Genomic DNA, 17,168 nt, shown 5'->3' with positions numbered 1-17,168 from the left:
CACCGAAAAAAAAAAAAAACTCAAATTTTAATTAGTAGCCAAACCCAATATTTTGGGTTGTGGTCTAATGCATTAGTAAAATATGCATTTTCATTTTTCAAAGAAGAAATGATATTTCCATCATTTCACATATGCTTTTTTTTTATAATTTAAAAAATATTATCTTCTTTTACCTTTTATTAATCACTTATAATATCAAAAGTGAAACATGTACAAAATAATTATACACAAAAATAATGCATATAATATTCTCCTCGTCAAAACAAACTAAAAAAACCACAACTCCAAAACTTCAATATTAGAGTTCATTACTATTTCAGAGTTGAGTTGAAAATCCAAAGGCTGCACGCATGCTCCAGAAAAAATAACACCAACTTCAAATTATATTTACATAAACCTAGCCAAAATCATTTTGCTCCACAAGATGTCATTCGTGGCGATGAGCTACATTAATTTGCACATCAAGGTAAAATGGCTATTGCAAACTTTGTTCCTTTAAGAATAGGAGTAGAACATAATCATCATCGTACTTCGTATCAACATACCATCCATCTGTCATTAAATGATATGTCATCCTCGAATATAATGATAGCTATGTTCAAGAGATATTTCTCCAAGAATTGTAGGAATAATCTTTTATATTTGACAAGCTCATAAGCACAAAACTGCAGGACATGCAAGGCATCTAATCCTACTTTCCCCCTTCAACCAAAAAATAATAATAATTCTCATACAACTTTAAGATTTGAAGGGAATCGCAGGAAAAAGAAGGGGGGGGGGGGGATAAAAAAAAGAAAGAAAAAACAAAACAATTTAACAGCACATCTTGTGACTTCTGTGCTAAAATTGGAACTCACATTCTATTCCTGAGAATCAGAAGCAGCTTCTTTCAAACATGACCTCATAATCTTTGCAAGCTTTGCACAAGCGTCAAGGCAAAGCTGCATTCCCTGCATGCAAGAAACTAGAATGTCACTGATAGTTCGTTCCTTGCATTTAATAAGTATGTTAATATAAGAGTTTCTCTCACTAGAGCCTAAACAGAACAGCAATGCATCAATCCTCAGAACAGGAAACCTTGGCATTTGCTAAGTATTTTTCTTGAGAACAATAACATAAATAGGCATACCTCGTCAATCTTTGGGGTGGACCATTCCCCAGTAAATGTAAGTTGAGTAATTTCATAGCGAGAAGGCATGCACGTAATCATCAAGCTTCCATCTTGGGAGTTTTCCTCCTCAAAAATAGGATCAATGACAAGATTCTTACTGAGACAGGACTGCAATCATTAAAAAAAAATAAAGAAACGTGTAATTTTTGGGGATCATCAAAAGTAAGTAGGAGATTGCAGAAGATCAAGTTTGATAGTAAATCAAAATTTCAAGACAAAGTTTATAATAAACACAGCTTAAGCACCAATGAAGCAGGTATAAACGCATTCAGAAGACTGCAAATGTGAGAAAGATTCATACCACAGAAACTGATGCAACGAGGTCATACATCATTATTCCAGCATCAGCCAGGGCAAGGCTAGCACATGATATGACAACTGGGAGATCACCTTCATAAATAAAATAATTTGATGATTCAAAACCGGCAAACAGAACATATTTTGTCCAATCATCTCAATTAAATTACATCTCTGACGCCTTCAAAGTTTAAAATAGGATCATTCATCACAATTTCTTATACATACAAATCAAAGGATTTATGCTTATGAAAGCTGCATCCCAAGAGACCAAGAACCTGTGTACAATAACAGATTGAGCCAGTAAATAACTAAATACTACTGTTTTATGCGTCCACGAGTTAAATGGTAATTGTATAAAACACAAGACATGGTAACCACATGCACACAGCAGTCTTAATTGAAGAAAACTTGCACTATATTAATCACTACGGAACACAGTATAGTAGGCATATGCCATCAATTCCCATATCTACTTAGAGTAATTAAGGCCTCACACAGAAGAGCTTCTGATTGAAAAATGTGTTTCAACTTAAGAAATGACATTTTTCCCCACACAAGTCACAAGGTGTTTCCACACTCAAAAGTGTGGGGCTAAGCTAATCCTTCTGAGGTATCTGACATATTTTGGACTCTGATAGTGAAGTCAAACCTTGGTTCTGAAAGAACAATTAACATGACTTCATTTTTATATTGCTTTTAGGTAACTTATATTTAGAAAATCATCATCCTTAATTTCTAACCATTGAATACAGCATCTCTTATCAAGTAAACAGAAATACATTATGAAATGAAAGCTTACTGCCGCCAGATTCCAGCACCAATGCAAAAACATCCACAGTTGTCTTGGGGAAAGATTCCAATATTATTGCACCCTCCAAAGCTTTATGAAGCATTGCAGTGTATTCTTTGTGGTCTGAACCCTAACTTTGTGAGATTTGAGATATTAAATGCTTAATAGAGCAATATATGAAACAAAGGGAAAAACAAATATAAGAAATTCTTATCATTTTTTTTAAATACCTGTCCACGAACTGGACTTGCAAACGTTGTATAGCTAACATTGCAATTTAAACGCCCTATATCACTGTACATCATTGCCTTCTTGCTCTCCCTAGGCCCGAATCTGAAGAGCAAAATGCAAATAATGAATCCATGTTAGGCGGAGGGGAAAAAAAACAAGAGCTGCGGAAAAACACACCACAGCAAGCTGACTTAGTAATTAACATAATCGAGTTAAGAGAATTACTCACACAGATACAATGATCTTGGTGTTTCCAAACTCCGCATAGGCTGATCCTGATGCAGCATTCACAGCACCAGTCCTGAAAACTGCAACATACAAGCATTTCCCATTAGGTGTATCAGCTACATTAATCTTTTGATGCCCTTGCATCCAATCATAAACAATGCTTCAAATGAGATATCACAAAGCAAGCAAAAGATTCCGAAGACGACATACATTATCAACTTTCAAATTTCCACAAACTAAGAAGTCTACATTGGCAGTTAAGTAGTTTACCATAAGCTCAAGTGAGTGCATCTCACATATTTATTTACAAATTGTTTCTGCTCCACTACCAGCACACACCATTCTTTATGATGATATAATGTTCACTTTAACCATACCATGATCAGCACTCCAATGATTCAACATAACACACAATACAATACAGTAAATACACCTTACAATTCATTAAACATTTTCAATTATACCTCATGAAGAAAAACAAAAGATTATTACAGAAACATGATTTCATAGACTAATATTTGAATTGAAACAATAATAATTAAAAAAGAATAAACGGAAATGGAAGGTGGGAGAGGTTACAAGCAGGTCTGCACTGGTGGAAGCCACGGCCATCAGGTCGGACCCAATCTTCTTGGAAAAGGGAAGTTTTCTTCTTCTGAGTGGTCGGAGACGGCGAGTACGTCGCCGGAGCGCTTCCGCCTTTGCCGGCCATTGTCCGTTTCCGCCGAACGGCGGTGACCAGTGCAGTGAAAAGCGAGAACACAAAAACACGAACACGCACACAAACTGTTTGTTGTTTTGTTTCTTTGATGTTAACTTTTCTTCTCTCACTCGCACTTGTCAAGGTTTCTCTCACTTCCACCTCCCTTATATCTGCCTTCTGAAACGCTGCGTTTTGACTTTTCAGTGTGTCTAAATATTGTAGATGGGCTTTTTGGCCAATTAAATGGGCTTTCCTCGATTCAATTTTATTGTAGGCCCAACTAGTCAGCTATTATTTTTAAGAATGTAATTAAATTCGATTTTAACCGACTTGAATTGATCGAGTTCTTAGATGGAGCTACGAGATATCCGCGATTTATACCAAGAAAAAATAGAGATCTTAATTTGTTGAACTAAAAAATATTGTAGACAACAAAAAAAATTAAATTCAGCTTGCTAACCAAAATAAATAAATAAATTCAGCTATTCGGTCCAAAGAAGAAAAAATAATTTCCGTTATATAATAATATACACAATTTTAAGATGGTAGATATCTCTCAATGAGTATTGTTTTACTAGTTTAAATAAGGTTTTTTCACGGTAAAATATTCATCTTTTGGTTTTGGTCCTTATAATTTTTTTATTATAAAATTTAAAAGTTGTTTATTTTTAGTTTTTTCAATTGCTCTACCTGATAAGCTAAAATATTAACGTGAATGATAAGACTTGTCGTATAAGTATTATTTGACATGGCATGTCAACACTTAACAGAATAAACTAATAAATGAAATTAAAATAGATAACTTTTAAATTTTACAGGAACCAAAACAAAAAATAAATATTTTATAAATTTCAAAAATTTATTTGAATTTTTTTTATCTCTAGTTGAACTTAAAATATTTTGTTAAGTAATTAAAGTAGTTATTACCTTAGCTTGATCAATTTTATGTTGGATATAACACACAATTATACCCATGAAATTAAAGTTGATCTACCCAAAAAATCATAAAAACACTTTATTGGATACAGAGTGGTAGTAAACCTATAAACCTACGATGCATATACACTGACACGGACACAGGACACAACACGACACAAGACATACCGACACGCGAATTTTAAAATTTTACATGACACAAGGACACGCATACATATAAAATATAAAGTATTTTTTAGATAAATCATAATTATATTTTGATATTTTATTGATATTAAAATATAAACTAAAATTTTTAATTATTTTTAATGTCTTATTTTAATTATATCAAGTATTTAAAATATTTTTTAATAAATAATAATATATGCTATATCTAAATTTATTTTAAAAATATATGTTAAGAATAAGACAGGACACGCTGACACGTGATGATATTTAAGTGTATCCAGTTGTGTCCGGAAAAGGATTTTTTATTTTTTATTAAGACATGGTTGGACACAGCAAATACGCATGTCAGATGAGTGTTGGTGAGTGTCGTGTCCGAAATGTGTCCGACACGCGGACACGGCAACTCAACGAAATTTCCGTGCTTCATAGCTATAAACCAATTTCTGTGTGGAAACCAAACATTTCTTATTAGATAAAAGATTAAACTACCATCATTTGATGCATGTACTCAATTGATTTTCAAAGGAAATATATAAACTGCACAATTTTCATTTACATATATAAAGATGTAACAAATTAAACATACACTTAGGTAGTTTAATTACAAGTATACATATATCATTTTTGTATATATAGTGGCTTAAATTTCACTATTACATAAAACAAGTAATAACAAGATGAACAGCTGCAGTTGACTTCACGTGAAGTTGATAGATGAGAGTCATTAGATGAAAATTTAGTCAAATCAGTCAAATCATCTAACTGCTTTCAATTATCAACTTCATGTAAAATCAACTGCACCTGAGTTTTCACCTAATAACAATTATGCAGTAGGGTAAGAAGCTTGCATTGCAATGCCACACAAACCTTGTTTAGCATCAATATCTCTTTGCATTCTAATGTAACCTTGTTCACCCCATGTCTCACCCCATGAATTCTTAACCAACCAATACTTAGTTCCATCATCACTAACTCCATAACCAACTGCAGTGACACCATGATCCAAACTAGTACCACAAGATCCAGTGAAAACACCACCTGAGTAAAACTGGAAACCAAAGTCACTAGCATCAATGGCAACGGAAACTGGTTGATTGGCAACACTTTTTAGAAGTGCACTTTCACTGTTGGCAGGTACATCTTCAAACCCTTTAATGCTGGCTGCATGGTTTGATTCTGCTTTTGTGTTGCATGTTCCATCAGATGCTGTGTATGGATAATTGGATTCTGTTGTGAGCCCTTTGTTTTGGATTATGAATTTGAATGCATTGTCCATTAGACCACCTTACAACCTTGGTCCACACCTTTTGTGTCACAATCAACAAGCTCTTGTTCTGATAAGGAGATTATTTCCCTGTTGTTAGTTTTGTGATTCCTTCTGTTGCTGCCACAGCAGAAAATGCCCAACAACATCCTACATTTATATATATAAATCAATGTTAATTAGATAATAAAGATTGAAAATTTATTAATGAGTTTAACTGTAAAGAGTTTTACATAATCATTCAATTAAATTTATGCGTTCGGATGATTTTTTTAATTAATGAGTTTAAAAATTAGTTAATGGGATTAGTTATTTGTGTAAAACTTTTATACACTTATATAGAAATTAAATTCTTGTAGGATAATTTGCACAAATTTAAGAAAAATGTTAGGTTAGTAGAATTTATTATTTTTAATCAACAAGTAATTATTAATGTTTAAAAATATGGAATGAAAATATATTGTTAAATTACTAAACTAAAAGAATTAAATTAATGGTTAAAAGTGATAGCCAAAACAATAAATTTTGATGCTCTGAGTATTTTTCCAAACTCAAAATATAGCGAAAAAGTGAACTATATATAATGACTTTAGGGAGACCTAAAGTGGTTAACTTTACTTTAAGTGTAGTATTTTTTTGTCACAATATTTTTCAATTTGACATAAGAAGCATTAATTTATTATGAATCTGAGTTTTATTTAAGAATTTGTTATTGGTAAATAAATTACTTCGTATATAAATTAAATTCAAACTCCCAACACTTACTTAATCGGATGAATAAATTAATCACCCAACTAACCTAAATTGATTAAGCATAATATTATTAATACTCATAAATATGCACATTATCATCTAATTATATAACAATTAAATATACGATATTTCTACTTATATATATGATATGTCAATATATATAATAAAATGGATCAACCCTAATATATAAATTAGTTAATATAATGAGTTTAATTAGTGAGTTTCAAAGAAGAAAAATTGAAAGACATACCACATTGGCCTTGGTCCTTAATAGGTGTGACAGCACCTTTCTGTCTCCAATCAATTGAAGGTGGAACAGCACTCACATTTTCATACCTAAATGTTGGTGTCTTTGTGATTGTGGAACACATGTGACCCTTGAACTTATTCCTACCCTTAAACTCATCATTTGTTAGATCAGCAAATTGATTAATACCAAGCTTGTAAGACTTGTTTCCATCACTATTGAAGGCCTCAATTCGTTCAACATTTTCTTTGAAAATTTTGAACCTTAATTCCTTTTCATTAGAGTCTTTATAGTATTTTCCATGTTGAACCATCCATTTTTCATGTCTCTCATGCATTATGGAATCTTCAAGAATCCTAGCATTGGCCTCTAAAGACAAGATTCCAAAAAGAACAACCAAAGCCAATGAAATGCATTGGAATATTTTGTTGGAATAAGCCATAGTTGAATATGGAAATTAAACAATGTGAATTGAAGAAGTAAATTGATGTGTTGGTTCCCAAGAACCAATGAGGTATTTATATGAATCATTATTTCATGTTCATGCAATATTATTATCAACGTAACGTACCTTAGAGGATTTCCTGATGAATAATACCGTAACGTATATAGTATAGACTTTATTTATTATTGTTATTATTATATAAAAATAAGAAATTAGTAGTTTTCAAAGTTGAACCTGCGTATAGGAATCTAACATTGTTAATTCTAGGAGAGGTATGCATTAATAATAGGTTTAATTACTCTATTGGTCTCTATAGTTTCGTGAAATTTTCAATTAGGTCTCTATACTTTTTTTTTCTTTTAATTAAGTTCTTGCACCAATTTTTTTTTAATTGGATTCCTACACTTTTTTTTTCTTTTATTTAGGTCCCTATACCAATTCTTTTTTTTTTAGTTGGGTCCCTATAAAATTAAGCCAATTACTACTAAGAGGGACTTAATTGAAAAAAAAATTAGTATAGGAACTTAATTAAAAAGAAAAAAAGTATAGGGACCTAATTGAAAATTTCACGAAATTATATGAACTAACAGTAATTAAACCTTAATAATAATCTTACTCAAAATGCTGAGGCAATTTATTTCAACATAGTTAACTATTATAGCCATATATGTATGTTCAATTTTTTTTTATTACCTTGGTGTAAATTATTACATATATTAATGTCTAATTATTTGTTCAAGACAACAATATTTAATGATTTATTATTTATTATTTTAAATAGAAAAAGTATAGATAACAAATAAGATTTTTGAACAATGTGTAAACAATGTGAATTAATAACATGCTGATAGGATAAGATGGAGGTATATATATATATATATGAGCTAATAATCTTAATTAATATTCTGTTGTTGAGACAAAATGAGGATCATTGTCATGGCTAAGTAACGTGGACGAAGAGAACAACATGTGAACAAAAGAACAATCTAACTCTCAATAGAAAAGGCACGTAGCTAGGTTTCTCATACATGCAAGTAGACAACACACGAAGATATTTCTATCAATAGATTAACTAAACAAATTAAATATAATAATAAGTTGGATGTCACTCTTTGATAAATATATATATATATATATATATATATATATATATTAATATACTATGTTTAATTTTTTATGTGTTTCTTCATATTATATTGTTTATATATATGTTCTCAATAATTGATATGAAATTTTATCCCTCACACTTATATCTTAATAAACGTAATATGATAAAGGTACATATTATAATATAATTTAGAATTTAATTTTGATGTATTGTCAGTGTAAAACAGTTTTTTTCGTGTATAGAATTATGTAATAATACATAGTAAAAATAACTATTTTTTATATTGATCGCGTGAATAGTTATCCAGAAAAAAATAGGTATAACTGAACAATTATGTAAAACATTCTATACTATCAGTACATTAAAATTAAACTCTTTAATTCAGCTCTCTGTTATTCATAATAATTATTGTGCTCATATTTTCAAATAATGACCCTTCTAATATGCATAAGTATATACATGAATGGCCAACGAGCTATAGTTTAAATGGCATAGTTTTTCCATACTCATTTAGAAGTTGCAGGTTCGTCTTCCTATTTTGGTAAAAAAAAAAGTATATACATGAATGAAATTTAATTATGCTTTATATGTTATATGTGCATGTATAGGACTGAACTTCAATTTTAATCAATAAAATTCTATTTAGAAAAAAAAGAAAAGAAAGAAATAAATCATTCCTTCCAATGTGTCTTACTTAATAAGCAGTCTTTTATGTCTATTTCTCTCTCAAATCAAATCAAATCAAAATATTAGGAAGAAAAAGACAGGGACATACCACTTGGATTAGAATCCACAATGGCTGGAACTCCTCCATTTAGGAATTTCATTCAAAGTAAACAAACCTCAATTAATAGTTTGATTTAATAATTAATGAGACTCTTATCCTTTCGTTTAAGTTAGAAAATTTCAATTCAACTACATCATAGGTTAGGAGATCAAACTGGGTACCAAAATATAATTGCAAATAATTTATTTCTATGATCAAAACCCTTTAATGTGTATCTAATCTGATTCTTTTTTTTCAAAGTAGAACCAGAATATCCTATATCACCCTATGTTTTTTCCTGTACAAAGATGCAAAAGAAATTTCTGTGCTCATCTAGCAACACCTATGTGTTCTTCCTTTATAATTTAAGTGAAATAAAAAATGGAGAACAACATATTCAGAAGCAAGACATGCACAATAACTTGTAGTACAAGCAACAAAAGTTGTATCAAGTAGTTGTCTTCATGAGAAATTGACATTTGCCATGCAAAATGATTCGTATCGCGGCTCAGTTAGGTCTACTATTTCCTCTTCTGACACGTGGCAACTCTCGGATTTTGATGTCAAGAGGGTCAAATTCTCTGTATGCTCAGCTGAATCTACATTAGCTTCTTTGTTTTTGTTCCCAACCCAGAATCTATGATCAGTGTCTTGTTGCAATGAATTATGAACTGGAGATCTTTCTGCTTCTACTGGTTCCTTTACATGTCACGAAAGCAAAAAATGTTAAGACTTACAAAATTAGAAACCTATTATAATGGAAACATTGCAACTAATAATAACTGAAGACATCATAATGAGTGTGTTCACCAGGAACAGGCTAGCTGGAATGTTTCTTCTTCGTCTCGATTTGTCAGGCGAAATACTTGAGAGAATTTGAACAACCTCACTCATAGATGGACGAGTTTCCGGATCCAGCAACAAACATTCCTTTGCTAAGTATGCCATAATCTGTACCTCTTCTTCCGGGAAGTCTCTTTTCAGTTGTGGATCGACCAACTCCAATATTACTCGCCTACTATCCTGTAAGCGGGGCGCAGCCTAAAACAGAAGATTATATCAAGCTGTATTAGTAATTAGGCCATTTTACTTGGTTGAATCTAATGACCAAAATAGAAACAAATTCATGGTGGAGTAGGTAAAAGTCAATAAGATCTTCCTCATAAAAAAACACTCTGAACTCAGGATAATGTTGTAAGGATTATCTTAGCATACCCAAATAACAAGGCTTTCTTCTTTGCCCGTAGTTTTATAGATTGGTTGCCGACCACTGATAAGCTCAAGGAGAACCACCCCAAAACTGAAAACATCCGATTCAAGAGAGGCTCGCCCAACAATAGCATACTCGGGTGCAAAATATCCAAATGTTCCCTGCATTCTAGCTGGAGAATTCGAACAGCTGGGGTGATCATCCGCTCGCACGTTCTTAGCCATACCAAGGTCAGTTATCTGCATGTTGTTTATTTGAAAGATTATAAGGTATGCTTATGATTGAAGTGAACAACCTATAGTATAACAGCTAACTTCAGTAGATTATCGCCATGCATGTCACAAGCCAAGCTCATTTAGATTCTTATGCATGTCTAGTTATATTATCAACTAAAAAAGTAATATTTAGTGCGGTTACAGTGTTGATAATTCTAGTTAAAATCACCAGCATGCATATCATAAGCCAACTTTGAGTAATTCCTAGTTTGCTATCCAATCATACCTTTGCTTGCCAATTTTCATCCAGAAGAATGTTTGTTGATTTGACATCTCTATGAAGAATTCTTGGAGCAGCCGCTTCATGGAGATATTCCAAGCCCCTTGCGGCTCCAATTGCGATTGTGACGCGTGTGGTCCAGTCGAGATTTTTTGCAGACACTCCATCTAACCAGTCCCTCAAATTCCCATTAGACATGTACTCGAATACTAGTAGCCTTTGAAAATGTCTCCCTTTTAATTCTGAGCAGTATCCAAGCAAAGGCACCAAATGGCAATGATGAAGTCTAGATAATAGTTCAATCTGCACTAAGGAAACCAAGTGATTATAATTACAGAAATAAGAAAGTTTGAAGTCTAAACTTATAAACACTGGAAAAATTAGGTATAACCTCTTTGAAAAATGCAGAGTCTGCTTCTGGCCCTCCTGGATCTTTTAGTCGCTTAACTGCCACGATACTACCATCTTTCAGACGACCGCGGTATACATAACTACTTCCACCTAGTCCAATTAGGTTGGAGCCTAGAAAGTTTTCAGTGGCATTTTCTAGTTCGGCAAAGGAAAATTGAATAATATTTCCATGAAAAGTTTCCCTCTGGATCCCAAACAAGAAAGAGGCTTTCTGAAAGCATCCTACATTAGAATAAAACATAAAATAAAAAACTGATTACGAATCATAAGTAAAGGAAAATTAACATAAGCACTTTTGAGTTCACATATAAACAGCAAGTTAAAAACAAACTTACCTGTCATATTACTAACAGGAGAATCAATAGCAAATTTTGTTTCTGCCACTGAAGAAGTCACTGTCCTGTGACTAATTAAGTTGGCAGTGCTACCACTACTTGTTTCCTTATCCGGTGAAAATATTGGTGATTGAATAGGACATCTGTCCCTTCGGTAGACATAGCATAGGACTGAGGTAAGAAATGCAATGGTCGTACAGACAACACATATTAGTAGAATAACTACAACAGTCTTGCTGGAGATGTGTTTCTTTGAACCTAGTGGCAAGCTGTTAGTTCCTGCAGAGTAAAAAGCCAATGATTTTTGTATCAGGAGGTACTAGATTATGTTATCAATATAATAATTACATTGAAAGGAGATAAAATTTCTATAAGAAAAACTTTGTTTTAGATTTCCAATAGAGTAATATTCTAAAAGCAAATCTTAGGGTGCGTTTAATTTGCATTTTCATTTTCTGTTTTCATTTTCAGTGTTTTCTGTTTTCTAGATTTTGTGAAGGAAAAAGTAAAAACCTGAAAACAATAAAATCTTGTTTTCTGTTTTCACATCCTGTTTTCACTTTTTCCTTCACAAAATCCAGAAAATAAAAAACACTGAAAATGAACACGCAAACCAAATGTACCCTTAGATTTCTCATTTCTGTGTAAAATAGTAGCTGTTTAGCATTAGTCCATATGAATCAGCTTAAGGAAAAGTTACCCCAGGTACAGTTGCAGGCACTGAAGCAATTATGGTTGTGGCCATTTGCTGATGCCACTCCCATTTGGGGGAATCCATTGGGATTACATAAGCATGTCCATATAGATGAAGTCTCTTCAGCATCTACATGGAAGGCAAAGAAGTTACCATATAATACAGAAACTTTGATTGCTGTTCTCACTGGAATCATCTACAATTTTGATTAAAAAGTTTTCATTTTGTTCTGTGTCAACGTCTAAACTCTAAACATGAATTATACATAAAAATGTTTGGAGGATCCAACTAGACCAACTACTTATATCTAATTAGTTTTTGTCACTGTTCATGTATTCTTTCTGAGTTACAATAAATATGAGTTGAAATTTACAATAAAAGCTCTTTTATGACTGCATATGAACTCTGGTTTCCAAGAAAATCTTACAAAACTACATCCACCAAACATAGACTATGACAAGCTCAAGCTCAATAGTCTATTGAAAGAAAAAACAGAGAAAAAACTGAGGGGGAAAAACCACCACCATACCCGAACGGCAATCACATGACTTAGAACAATTTGCAATAGAGTAGCTCTGGTTCCCTTGGAAAGCACATGTACATTTCCACTTGTTTAGGCCATAGGTATCAGAAGGCTCATCTGCCCAAAAAAAAAAAAAGGGTAAGCAATAAGATAGTAAGAAGGAGAATTATTTTGGATTTACAAATAACAGATGTTAAACATGTAAAAGATGGAAGAGACAATTATTTTAGTTAAGTTGTGAAGCCAACCAGAAAATGAGTGCTCAATCGAGAGCAAGACGAAGATGATAGCAAGAGCAACTCTGAGCTTGAGCTTCATTTATTCCAACCCATACACTACAAGAAAGGAAAAACGATTTAGTGCTATATAAATCATTGGGCAAGAATATTCGTCATGGTTATGAAACAAGCCACATATCTTACAAGATTTTCCAACACCAAAAAATAAAATAAAAAACAGCAAATGACAAGCAGAAATATGCTGCTACACTTTTCCCCATAAAGGGCTAAAGTGAACTTAAAGCATGTATATACAGTTGATACATCAAAGTGAATCTGAAGATTGTACCAATCCATAAAATTTTAATTGCAAAACCATCATCAGAAGCATATATATAAGAGGCCTAAAACATGAAACTTGAAGCAACTAATAAAACTTAATCATGAGTTGCATTTCTAAACTAAATGAAAAAGAATGAAAGTAGCATCAATTAGCTAACCTGCATTAAGAAGAGGCTAGAAGGTTTTGAGTTATCCAAGCTCCAATCATCATCTATGGAAACAAAATGGTAAAGTTAGCCACAAGATGAACTAATATCAACAATAAAAGCTGAAACTGCAATCCCATTTTTTCATTTTCTACCCTCATGTTGCAGCAAGGAAATGAATGCCAACAATTTCATAATTAATTAGGGGATAGGAAGTCTTCTTCTCTGAATTGAATTCTGTAGCCAGTGTATGCAAAAAAGGTAAAATGGGTAGGAGAACAAATACATGGTTGGCCAACAAAAGCAAACATCATAGTCAATGCTATATCCACCCTCATTACTAAGTATAGAAACAAAGATAAGGCAAGGAATAGTAGAAGAAAGTATACTGACATGAAAGATTGACAACATTGGCATTGAAAGCTTTTAGTAGAGTTAGACTAGTTAGTAGCCATAGAGGGGTTGGAATTTGGAAAAAGAAGCACTAAGAGTGGAAAGTGGCAAAGACACTCAAATCAATAAGTCCACAACTGATTTCTTTTGCATAAATATTCAATTGATAGAGAAAACTAGCACCGACAATATAGTTACATAGTTTCCAACCTACAATAATTCTTGCAACAATCTTGAGAATGAGGAGCTAGAGCAAGTAGTGGCTTGAAGCTCTTGTATTTGAGTTGAACCAGAATAGTTTGAGAGTGTGAAACAGAAAAGTCAAAGCAGCATAAAACAGCTATGATGAGCATATCATAAAGCAAAGAATAATTAATATGGCTTGGTAGGACAGAAAATTTCTTTTCCTTCAAATCATATATGCCATTCCTTGTTTAGGAAAGAACTATAGATCATTGAACTGAAACAAGCAAAAGAACAAACAGGTAATGTGCATTATTGGGTCATGTTCACCAACCTAAAGATTATATTATGGATAATTTAGAAACAAGCCATGGCAATAGATAAATAGATAAATGAGGATAGTGACCTCTTCAAATGAGTATATTCTATAAAAGCCACACAAAAAACACATAATAAATGAAGCTTATTACTAAAGAGAACAATATTTTATACACCACCTCTTTGAAAGTAACCCTTTGCTAAATTGAAAACAACCCTTCATCAACCTTCATTCCTAATACAAAAACAAACCAGCTCATACCTTAGCTGGTTTTCTTTTCTACTCAATTTCAGGGTCCATTTTTATATATACAAGAGTTAGTGAAATCATTGAGTCATGACAAAAACTCTTTCTCTTCTTTTGTAAAAGTTGAAAAAAAACCTTGGGACAATTATACTTCTTTTCATTAAGAAAAGCTATAGTAATAAATCATTGTCAAAGTCATAAACAACTTTAACTCAGAAAATAACAAAGTAGTAGTGAGTTCAAATTTGAAGTTATCCAAATTAGTACCATGTTTATTTTACTTACTTGAAAAGAATATATTATAATGATTTAGAATAAGGCAAAGTTGTGATTTGTCTTGTATTCAATGGGAAAAGAAACAAATTACACAAGTAGTTGTGGCAGATTTTATTTCTATCTAAATAATAAATAATAAATAATAATAACGGCTATATAGAAGATATGATTTTACTTAGCTTTAAAGACATTAAAGTGTGATTCAGAAGTATGCATATGTAAAGAAGAAAATTTTCAATGCAGCGAGTTGTCTTCATTTAATTTGTAGGGTCCATCAGTGACCTGCCACCCTTTCTCCAATTTGTTATTCCTTTTGGACCCCACTCGTGATTCAGAGCGTCTAGGTCTTTGATTTTTTATTTTTAAGATAAATAAATTTTTAATTAATTAAAAATATGCTTTATTTTTTAAAATGTAAGATTTTTAAGTTTTTAGATGATTAATTTATTTTTGTAAATTTTAGATAAAAAAATTTATATATTTAAATTAAAAAATTAAAAATTTATTTATCTTTTTTAATATGTTTTCATGTAAAAAAATATAAGAAAAAAAAAATCTAAAATAGCCTCTGATAATTATCTCGAAAGACAACGAGACTCTTGGAAAAAAAAACTTAATTCGGCCTCTAACAATTACTTCGAAAGGACAACGAAGCACATATACAAAAAAAAAGTTAATGTTATTTTTTTGGCACATGGACTAATCAGTCCAAAAAAAATAACAAGGGCAGATTGAATGTTTTTTTTTTGGTGACCTCGTTGTTTCGAGGTAATTATCAAGGCAGATATTCACTCAAAATATAATAAAATATGTATTAAAATAATTTAATTAAATATATCAAATTATTTAACAGATTTCATCTAGTCTCTTCAAACCATTTGAGGTTTGAATATCTGCAAATGACTTTGATGAAAACGTTAGAACTTCTTCTTTGTTCCCTTCTTTGACTAATACATATCTTTACACGTATTATAATGAATTTAATGTATTATTTCAGCTAAACTAAGAATTAAAAAGCATTGAACATTATTGAATACTGGAATATATAACAATAATTAATGGTAGTAGTACTTGTTAATCACAATGAATCACAATGGTTTGTTGTTAATCATGGAAAACACATACCCACTTAACAATTAATTATTATTAATAACCTTTGTGGGAATGGGAAGTGGGACACCAAACAAGAAATTAAACAAGAAAAATGTCACCTTGTTTTGGTACAACCATGGGTAGAACAATGCTACACAATAATAAAAATAATGAAACCTCTTTGCATACCTCATCAAACCTGGGTTTTTGTTGTATGTGTTGAAGAACAACCTAAGGCTTTCTTGTTATAAGATCTACTAACTCAAACTCATGTGTAATGTGTCTACTTCAAACTGAAACTAGCTAAACTATTGAAAAGGGTATATAAGAGTGAGTAAGAGGTTGAAGATGAAATTTCTGAGAATGGAGAGAGGATTATTGAAGAGGGTAGATTTTAGAGTGAATGAATTGAAGTAGTAAGCAGAGTGCTAAGGTGGCACATTATTCGGACTTCGTTACACACGTGCTCCTACCCTAGACTATAGACTATAGAGTCATGGACCATACATTTTTAATGAGTAAAGTATATATATTTTCACCCATGAGTTATAGCTCAAATGGCATAGTCTTCCCATTCTCAATTAAGAAGTTGTAGGTTCGAATTTTCTATTTTTGATAAAAAAAAAAAGAGTATATTTTTTTCTTAAAATTTGACAAAAATTTTAAAAATATTTTTAAGTTTTATTTTGTTTTAATTTTGTCCCAACATACTTTACCCATTTTAATTATAGGCTACTATTTACTTTCAACCTAATCTCTTTATTAATATAATGCACAAAATATAATTACACAAATTAATTTTAAAATAAAATTGAATTTAATGTAATTCACCAAAATAAAATTTAGAGCTAAAATACGTGGATGTAGAAGTTGAATCTGTCACTTCAATGTGCAAAAAATGTTTTTCGCATATTATAAAAAAAAATTTACATTCTGCAAAAAAAATTTTATTTTAGACATTACACCATAATTATATTCATGTACAAAATTTTCGGCCAATTTAATTACCATTTTATTTTAACCTTTAAAATTAGATAAAGAATAATTTTTTATGCACTCAGAGTAGAAGTATATGTGGATGATGATGATTGGTGAAGATGACGTTACAGAAGAAGGCCCTTATAACGAGGCATGCATGTTGCATGACTCTGCCATTATCGAATCTAGTACAAGGA

At 31.6% G+C, this 17,168-nt stretch overlaps 2 protein-coding genes and 1 pseudogene across 14 annotated transcripts; all 3 read right to left on the bottom strand.

Annotated features, from left to right (window-relative positions):
• Positions 1–273: 273 nt before the first annotated feature.
• On the bottom strand, positions 274–3,576 carry LOC112736483 (exosome complex component RRP41-like). Of its 2 annotated transcripts, XM_025785967.3 has the most exons (8): positions 3,300–3,576; positions 2,722–2,800; positions 2,492–2,594; positions 2,271–2,391; positions 1,473–1,561; positions 1,130–1,279; positions 858–950; positions 274–552 (listed from the first exon to the last, which is right to left on the bottom strand). In XM_025785967.3, exons 1-7 carry the CDS (start codon positions 3,430–3,432, stop codon positions 861–863), a joined length of 765 nt encoding a protein of 254 aa, XP_025641752.1. In that variant the 5' UTR covers positions 3,433–3,576; the 3' UTR covers positions 274–552; positions 858–860. The 2 variants fall into 2 exon arrangements, with proteins under 2 accessions (XP_025641752.1, XP_025641751.1); XM_025785966.3 differs by lacking the exon at positions 274–552 and having other exon boundaries at positions 609–950.
• A 1,467-nt stretch (positions 3,577–5,043) lies between these two features.
• Positions 5,044–7,285, bottom strand: LOC112736482 (senescence-specific cysteine protease SAG39-like; annotated as a pseudogene).
• Positions 7,286–9,299: 2,014 nt separating this feature from the next.
• On the bottom strand, positions 9,300–16,491 carry LOC112736481 (receptor-like serine/threonine-protein kinase NCRK). Of its 12 annotated transcripts, XM_072211021.1 has the most exons (12): positions 14,558–14,743; positions 14,088–14,149; positions 13,497–13,549; positions 13,027–13,113; positions 12,785–12,895; positions 12,262–12,384; positions 11,562–11,840; positions 11,207–11,448; positions 10,822–11,118; positions 10,326–10,559; positions 9,921–10,151; positions 9,300–9,809 (listed from the first exon to the last, which is right to left on the bottom strand). In XM_072211021.1, exons 4-12 carry the CDS (start codon positions 13,094–13,096, stop codon positions 9,573–9,575), a joined length of 1,824 nt encoding a protein of 607 aa, XP_072067122.1. In that variant the 5' UTR covers positions 13,097–13,113; positions 13,497–13,549; positions 14,088–14,149; positions 14,558–14,743; the 3' UTR covers positions 9,300–9,572. The 12 variants fall into 12 exon arrangements, with proteins under 12 accessions (XP_072067122.1, XP_072067127.1, XP_025641745.1 ...); XM_072211026.1 differs by lacking the exons at positions 14,088–14,149; positions 14,558–14,743 and adding an exon at positions 16,183–16,491 and having other exon boundaries at positions 9,300–9,802; XM_025785960.3 differs by lacking the exons at positions 14,088–14,149; positions 14,558–14,743 and adding an exon at positions 16,183–16,358.
• Positions 16,492–17,168: the final 677 nt, after the last annotated feature.

The sequence above is a fragment of the Arachis hypogaea genome, chromosome 13, assembly GCF_003086295.3.
Source record: "Arachis hypogaea cultivar Tifrunner chromosome 13, arahy.Tifrunner.gnm2.J5K5, whole genome shotgun sequence".
In the NCBI taxonomy this organism is placed as follows: Eukaryota; Viridiplantae; Streptophyta; class Magnoliopsida; order Fabales; family Fabaceae; genus Arachis; species Arachis hypogaea.
This window is presented reverse-complemented; position numbering and strand designations above follow the sequence as displayed.

Excerpts from the sequence above, each read along its gene's own strand:
- LOC112736483 (XM_025785967.3), bottom strand. The coding sequence starts at position 3,432 with ATGGCCGGCAAAGGCGGAAGCGCTCCGGCGACGTACTCGCCGTCTCCG. Across the intron at positions 2,595-2,721 it reads ACCAAGATCATTGTATCTGT|ATTCGGGCCTAGGGAGAGCA; the intron begins GTGAGTAATTCT and ends TTTGCTCTTCAG. Across the intron at positions 1,280-1,472 it reads TCGTTGCATCAGTTTCTGTG|TCCTGTCTCAGTAAGAATCT; the intron begins GTATGAATCTTT and ends TAATGATTGCAG.
- LOC112736481 (XM_025785960.3), bottom strand. The coding sequence starts at position 13,096 with ATGAAGCTCAAGCTCAGAGTTGCTCTTGCTATCATCTTCGTCTTGCTC. Across the intron at positions 11,841-12,261 it reads TGCCTGCAACTGTACCTGGG|GAACTAACAGCTTGCCACTA; the intron begins GTAACTTTTCCT and ends TTTACTCTGCAG. Across the intron at positions 9,810-9,920 it reads TTCCAGCTAGCCTGTTCCTG|GAACCAGTAGAAGCAGAAAG; the intron begins GTGAACACACTC and ends TGACATGTAAAG.